The sequence below is a fragment of the Lathyrus oleraceus genome, chromosome 7 (assembly GCF_024323335.1).
Source record: "Lathyrus oleraceus cultivar Zhongwan6 chromosome 7, CAAS_Psat_ZW6_1.0, whole genome shotgun sequence".
NCBI classification, from domain to species: domain Eukaryota; kingdom Viridiplantae; phylum Streptophyta; class Magnoliopsida; order Fabales; family Fabaceae; genus Lathyrus; species Lathyrus oleraceus.
The window spans coordinates 263,198,457-263,206,593 of NC_066585.1; the positions used below are offsets into that span (position 1 = coordinate 263,198,457).

Consider the following 8,137-nt stretch of genomic DNA (forward strand, 5'->3'; position numbering starts at 1 on the left):
GCCCCCCCCCCCTCTCTTAGGCGCATACTCAACTTACATTTGGTATCAGAGCGGGTTATTGGTAACTTGCTCCTCAGATCCAGAAGATGCCTTCTGCAAGCATAAACCCGATTTTAAAAGATGGCATTAGTAGAAACAAACCCCTCTATTTTCTGGAGAATATTTTGACTTATGGAAAATCCGCATGAAATCACATTTATAAGCACAAGGAGATGGTATATGGGAAACCCTTGAAAATGGTTCGCATAATCCTACTAGTGTGGTCAATGGTGTTGGCACTCCTAAGGTTAAAAGCTCTTATGATGAAGATGATAAGAAAATAATACTTAATAAAAAGAAAGTTATCAATATTCTTCAAAGTGCATTAAGTATGGATAAGTTCTTCCGCATATCACAATGTCAATCAGTTAAAGAAATATGGGACACTTTGGTGGAGACTCACGAAGGAACCGTTGAAGTTAAAAGATCTAGATTAAACACATTGAGTCAAGAATATGAAATGTTCAGAATGCTTCCTGGAGAATCCCTTGTTGAATTGCAGAAGATATTCCTCCATTTGATGAATCATTTGATTGCACTCAAAAATACCTTTACAAATGATGATCTCAACCTTAAAGTGCTTAGATCATTGATAAGAGAATGGAAAACGAAAGTAACGGCCATATCCGAGAAGAAGAGTCTCTCGACCATGACATCCACATCATTGTTCGAAAAACTTCAAGAACACGGATTGGAACTTGGAATACTTGAACAACATGAAAATCAAGAGAAGAAGTCCAAAGGTATCGTTCTAAAAGTTGAGTCAAAAGAAGAACGAACAAATGATGATCCTGAAGAAGATGAGAATTTTATGCTTCTTGTTAAAAGACTCAGTGGTAAAAATGATAAATCATTTAACTATGCAAATAGAAAAAGAATCCTTCAAGAAAAAGGAGGCTTCAACATCTACACAAGATGTCACATGCTATGAATGTGGAAAGCAAGGTCCTATAAAGCCGGATTGTCCAAAATTATCCAAGAAAGGTGGCTTTAAAGGCAAGAAGGAATTCAAGAATAAAAAGGTGTATGTTGCATTGGAAGATAATGAGATAAGTTCTTCATCCGAATCGGAAATCTATGAATGTGCAAATATAGCATTGATGACTTCACACCACTTCGACGATGAAGAAGATGAGGTTAGTAACAATTTTTCTCTTTATAATAGTGATGCACAAGGTGCTAAAAATGAACTTCTTGAAGAATGCAAAATTCTGTATAAAACAATATCATCTCAAAAGAAACAAATTTCATCTATAGAAGAAAAAGTCCTGATAATGGAAAAAGATGTCAATGATGAAAAACAAAGGATGATTAGTGAAAAACAGAATTTTGTATGTAAAAATTGTGAGTCACTTTCATTTCAAATTGTCCAACTAAAAAGAGTTTTAGAAAGATATGAGAAAAGACAAGTTGGATTGGAAGATGTTCTTAGCCATCAAAGATATTCAAATGACAAAAGTGGTCTTGGTTACTTAAAACTTTCTAAACCAACTTCTAACCAAACCATTTTTGTTAAGGCTAATGAACAATATACCAAAGAGAAACTAACCAAAGCAAAAGTTGTTCATCACTATCCTAAAAGGAAAATACTTGCTAAAAAGAAATCTTATGTTCCTAGATATATAAGCAATTTTGAACCTACTTGTTTTTATTGTGGAATAGTTTGCCATACACCTAATGCATGCAATGTTAGAAACTTTAGCATAGCAAGTGGGTATTACCTATGGGTAAAGAAAGGCACTAATTATGAAGGACCCAAAGCAATTTGGGTACCTAAAAATACTTTATTTGTTTCGTAGGTATGCTTAAAACCACATCAAATCTTTGGTATCTTGATAGTGGTTGTTCCAAGCATATGACGGGAAACATTAACAAATTCTCAAATCTAGCATTAAAGGCCAAGGGTTATGTCACTTATGGTGATAAGAACAAAGGGAAAATTCTTGGTATAGGAAAAGTTGGAGCACCACCTTTCACATCCATTGAATATGTCCTTTATGTCAAAGGACTAAAGCACAATCTTCTAAGTATTAGCCAACTTTGTGACAAAGGCTTCAAAATCAAGTTCACCAAGGATGCGTGCTTGATTGAGGATGAAGTCACATATGAGGTAAAACTCAAAGGTATGAGATTTAATAATATATTTATGATTTCTCTTGATGATTTATCTTTGAAGGTAAAATGTCTTATGGTAAACAACAATGACGCATGTCTATGGCATAAGAGAATTTCTCACATTCATATGGAACACTTGAATAAACTAGTCAAGCATAATCTTGTAATTGGATTGCCTAAAATGAAATTTGTCAAAGATAGATTATGTGATGCATTTCAAAAGGGAAAGCAAACCAAATCAACTTTCAAACCTAAGAATGTGGTGTCCACTTCAAGGCCACTACAATTGTTGCATATGGACTTATTTGGTCCATCAAGAACAAGAAGCTTCAGAGGTAATGTATACACTTTATTTATTTTTGATGATTTCTCTAGATATACTTGGATATTCTTTTTAGTGCAGAAAAGTGATGCATTGAAGGCATTCAAGAAGTAGGCAAGGCAAATTCAAAATGAGAAATCACTAAAAGTTGCCTCCATAAGAAGCAACCATGGCGGAGAATTTCAAAATGCCTATTTTGAAGAATTTTACGAAGAACATGGAATATTTCACAATTTCTCGGCACCAAGGACTCCTCAACAAAATGGAGTGGTGGAAAGAAAGAATAGGTCACTTGTGGAACTTGCTAGAACAATGCTTAACAACTTGAATCTTCCAAAATATTTTTGGGCGGATGCGGTAAGCACGACATGCTATGTAAGTAATATAGTTATTATAAGACCTATTTTGAAAAATACTCCTTATGAAATTTTCAAAGAAAAGAAACCAAACATTGCTCATTTTCACATCTTTGGATGCAAATGCTTTGTCTTAAACAATGACAAAGATAACCTTGGTATGTTTGATGAAAAGTCTGATGAAGGTATTTTTATTGGCTATTCTCTCTCTAGTAAAACATATAGAATTTATGATAAACGAACTTTAACTATTGAAGAATCTATGCATGTTTCTTTCGATGATATTGTAGAATTTACTCAAGAAGATATTTTCAAAAGGCATTAATGATAATCAAACGGAACATCATGAAGAACCAATTCAACAAGAGTCAAATGATACTGATCTACCTAAAGAATGGAGAACTCATATAGATCATCCAATTGATAAAGTCACTGGTGATATTAGTCAAGGCATTGCAACAAGATTAAATATTAAAGATGCATGCTTGAATATGGCGTTTGTTTCATAAATTGAACCTTCCAAAGTTGATGAAGCCTTAGGAGACAACCAATGGATAATTGCTATGCAAGAAGAGTTAAACCAATTCAAAAGAAATTAAGTTTGGGAACTTGTCCCTATGCCAAGTGGTAAACACATCATAGGTATCAGATGGGTGTTTAAGAACAAGCTTGATGAGACTGGTATAATTGTTTGAAACAAAGCAGGGTTGGTGGCCCAAGGATACAACCAAGAAGAAGACATTGATTTTGAAGAAACGTTTGCTCCGGTTGCAAGGTTAGAAGATATCTGTCTATTACTTGCTTATGCTTGTTCATTAAATTTTTAGCTATTCCAAATGGATGTCAATAACGCATTCTTGAATGGCTACATCAATGAATAAGTCTATGTCAAACAACCACCGGGCTTTGAATACTTCAAAAATCCTTCACACGTCTTCAAGTTGAGGAAATATCTTTATGGCCTAAAGCAAGCACCAAGAGCACGATATGATCGTCTTAGCTACTTTCTTTGTGAAAAGGGATTTGAAAAAGGTAAAGTTGACAAGATCTTATTTATTAAGAAAATAAAAGGTAACACTTTATTGGTTGAAGTCCATATTGACGACATCATATTCGACTCAACAGACAAAGAAATGTTTGAAGCATTTTCATTGATGATGTAAGGAGAATTCGAGATGTCCATGATGGGTAAGATGAACTATTTTCTTGGACTACAAATTAAGCAACTAAAGGATGGAATCTTCATCAATCAATCAAAGTACTACAAAGAGTTGCTGAAAAGATTCTATAGCGGTAAATTCATAATCATCAAGTTATGGATAAGCTAGACGTCAATAAAACCAGAGTCGCCACCGCGCTTTTATTGTTTCCAAGGGAAAAGGGAAAAGTACGAACAAAACCTCAAAATAAGAAGTTTTTAAAACAAAACTAATAAAATGCCAGAGATTATAGGTAAGGGGGTTGGTTACACAGGAGAAGGTGTTAGCACCTAAAGTGTCCTAGGTACTCCTAGGGAGCCCTTTCTTGTGTGCATATGTATTTTGTATAAAATGATGTTTACAAACAAATAGAATGGAGGGATGAGAAAATAATTCATTAATTATATTTTTGTGTTTGACAAGACCTTCGGACTTGTGCCTACGTACCAACATAAGAATGAGGGATCAAAACCTCGTAGTTCATGATACAAATTTCAAAGTGGATGCATTGTTTTTAACAAAAATTAAGTTTGAAAGGCACAAAGGCATAAAATGGTTTGAATGAGTTAGTTCTTTTTGGCTTTTTGAAAATTTTAAGTCAAGTATAATTAAGTCTATTTACAAGTTTGATTAAGAAAAGAAATTTGAAAATGCAATGGCATGAGGCCAAAGTTTCTAATTTTCAATATAGTCTAAGTTTAAAAAAAAACAAACACAAGCAAAAAGAAGTTTTTAAAAGGAGGGAGAGATTTGAAATTAAAGAGGTGGAGAGAAGATGAAGAGACTAATCCTAAGCATAAATTTAAAAGTTTAGAGTTGAAAAGATCTGACCGATGGCAGCAATCCAATAAATAAGAATGTCATATAGAAACCCAAATTCCCTTGGACATTAGAATCAAGCAACAAACAATGCACACCATATTAATTTGAAGAGCAAGACATCAAATAAAGATAGTCACATCCAAGCTTAGCCATTCCATGATCTTCTTCAAATTTTCCCATGTAGCAGATGAATTCCACAATGCCACAAGTCACAGGTTCAAAATAACAGCTTCACGATGATCATGTTGCAGATGAACTCAAATGCATCTTTAATGATGTATCAGACGAAGTTTCAGTTTACAAGCACTTGGTTACATGAAAGTTGGCATTGGCCAAGTCCTTTGCACAGGGAGTGTTGCCTAAATTCCACGTCCAATTTGTCTCAGAGCAAACCAACAGTCCATACAAGATATTTTTTAGGGTTTTTGTTCTTATTATGTACATTAATGGTCAAAGACCATACAAGCAAACATAATATACACAAGCAAAAAATGTAAGAAAATATGGTCCAAATGGACAAAGTGAAAATGACATTAACATAATCAATTAGAATGGTATGAATAATGGCAAATGAATACCGCTTAAAAACTAAAGTGCATTAAAAGTAAATGGCTTGAAATTAAATGTTAGTTGTTAATGAGTTAGAAGTTGGTATTGCTTTTGCTTTTGGTTTTAAGTAATTCTTTGGAGAACACTCAACCCACTTATTACAAGCATGGGTCCTTGAACCAAGACATCTTCCAAAGGAAGGAAAAAAGGCCAAGTTTCCACACAATACCATGAAAGAGGGGAGACTTACAATCTCACTAACTAGAATGATATGCCTTTTGTGTCAAAAATTTAGCGCTATGTTAAGCAATCGTAATTGGTCTTATGTAGAAGTCACAACTATTTGAGGTCGGGAAATAGAATTTTGGTGTTAATGCATGTTAGAGACATAGTATAATGGACTATGCTCATAAAACATACCACACACAAAAAGAATATGCAAAAGTGGTGGCCTAATCTCATCCATACTTATGTTGATTCTGCAATAAACTAGCCTTAAAATATAGAGATATCATATGTCAAATGAAATGTATGCATAAAGAAGGGGAATGAGATGAAGAGGAAGGGGAATGGATCAAAACTCAAATTGGACAAATGAGGACTTTTACCAAATTAAGATCATTAATTCATTTTGGGAGATGGAATGTATATTCCATCAATCCCCTAAATCCAATGATCTTAACCTAGCAAAGTCAAACCAACCTTGACCAAGGCCCAAAAACACAAGTCAAACTCATACAAACAATCACAATGGCTCAACACAATTATTTGGCATTTATTCAATTTAAAAATACTAAAAATAATGCATTAAATAAAATATGGTTTCTCAAATTCCTAAAACCTCATCAAAACACCAAAGAAATGGCCATGATATTTATCATAGGTCAAACAAGGTCAAAGGACCTTGGAGAAAAATCTTCAGAATTTTTAGAGACTTAAAAGTATTTTTAAGCAATTAAAAATATTCACAAAATCAATTAAATCATGAAAAATATTAATAATGATCCAAAAAATTATTTTAATTCAAAATATGAAAGAGGATTTCATTTAAATTTTTTTGGTGAAACTCTCAAATATTTTTGGATCAATATTAAAATTAATATGAATTAATGAAAATAAAACAAATTAAATGAAATTCTAATAATCAGAAAAAACGTGGACCACTAGATCTCCCTCATTAATTGAGGTGGCAAATCAAGTGGTCATCAACGTGCTTTCCACCATAGACTTAAGTCAAAGCGCCACAGGGATGGTAATCAAAACCAATGCGTGAGACTAAAACAATTTGAATTGATCATGTGGCTCAGAACCTGTCAAACACATCACCGGCGCTGAAACTTCGGTCACCTTCTCAGGCGAGGTTCACCGGACTGGTTCAGTCATCACCATCACATAAATGAGAAAGGAGGACATGATCTGAAAGAAAAAATGGCGTAGAGCACGAATCTGACCTCTATTTTAACTAACTCTAAATATATAGAAAGATATGAGGAGTTGAATTTTGAGGTGTATCAACTGAGTAGCTTCGATTTGACCTCAAAGAAACTCAATCTTCTTGCCTATATTGGTAGGGCTTCAGACAACCAAAGATCCAAGAGAATTGATGATAATTGAGTGAGAATCAAAGAGAAGAAAATTTTCTGGAGAATACCTTCAATGTTGTGCAGAACTTAATCTTGCTTGCTTCAATCCTTGCTTGATCACACTCAGGTAACTTGTAGAAGTGGTTTGGCAATGGAATAAAGCTTTGGATCCTAGAGTTTTTGAATCTCCAAGCAGTGAGATTCAAACTCAATTTTCAGATTGAAAATTCTCAGGTTTTGCTTTGAATTGTGAGGGTTTGATAAGAGGGGGCAAAGCTGGTGCGTAAGGGATCCTTCAAATGAGCTTAGATGGCATGTATTTATAGCATGAGGGAATGATATTTGCACACTTGCATTTACTTCCAAATTTGGCAATGTCATGCACAAGCTTGCATGGGCGTGTACAGGCTAATGAAGCAATCCATTTTGGTCCAAATTCAACTATTCTGAAGTCTCAAGGAAGCTTGAATAGCAAGGCAATGTGAAATGGTGTTTTGGACATTTGATCTTTCCACTTGATACAGACCTGTTAAGACCATGCGCAACCCTAGCAAACCTCATCCAAAATGCATGAAATAATACTCTTTTGAAAGCTTAGATCAAGGGGAACAACTTTGATGTTGGACAAGTCATATACCTCAATGTTCCACCTTACTTAACTCTTCATGTGAGCTCAAAATGAAAAACGTGCCTTCATCAAAGTTGTATATCTTTCAAAGACCTTCAAAATGGTCATAAATTTCATTTCATTTGGATTTAGAATGATAGAGTTATGCATTTTTGAAGTTGAGGAAAATCACTTGTTCAATGGTATAGGGCAAAAATGACCTATAATGTATCCTCATATCACATGCTCATAGCAGTTTATATAGATTTCACTCCAAACATAAAAATTGAAGTAGGAATCTTGAATTTGATTGTGAAACTTGTAAATCTTTCATCTGATAAACATTGAGGAAGTTATGGCCTTGGGAAGTTGACTTTCAAATTAGGGTTTAGACAAAATGACCTATAATGTTTCAACATAGAAAATGATTTTACAAGAAAACTAGCTCCAGGTATCAACATGAAAGTTGTTTGGAATTCCATTTAGAGTAACTTTGCTCTTGGAATCATTTTCATAGGGTGAAAATTGTAATAGATAGGGTCTAG

The 8,137-nt window shown here is 34.0% G+C and overlaps 1 protein-coding gene across 1 annotated transcript; it reads left to right on the top strand.

Moving 5' to 3' along the window:
- The first annotated feature begins 370 nt into the window (after nucleotides 1-370).
- Nucleotides 371-3,341, top strand: LOC127103342 (uncharacterized). Its single transcript, XM_051040608.1, has 4 exons — nucleotides 371-875; nucleotides 910-1,506; nucleotides 1,839-2,029; nucleotides 3,123-3,341. Exons 1-4 carry the CDS (start codon nucleotides 371-373, stop codon nucleotides 3,339-3,341), a joined length of 1,512 nt encoding a protein of 503 aa, XP_050896565.1.
- Nucleotides 3,342-8,137: the final 4,796 nt, after the last annotated feature.

What these genes read in the sequence shown, in the direction of transcription:
- LOC127103342 (XM_051040608.1), top strand. Translation starts at nt 371, where the DNA reads ATGGATAAGTTCTTCCGCATATCACAATGTCAATCAGTTAAAGAAATA. An exon ending in TCTTGTTAAAAGACTCAGTG is followed by an intron (nt 876 to 909) that starts GTAAAAATGATA and finishes CTATGCAAATAG; the next exon opens with AAAAAGAATCCTTCAAGAAA. An exon ending in AAATGACAAAAGTGGTCTTG is followed by an intron (nt 1,507 to 1,838) that starts GTTACTTAAAAC and finishes TTTGTTTCGTAG; the next exon opens with GTATGCTTAAAACCACATCA.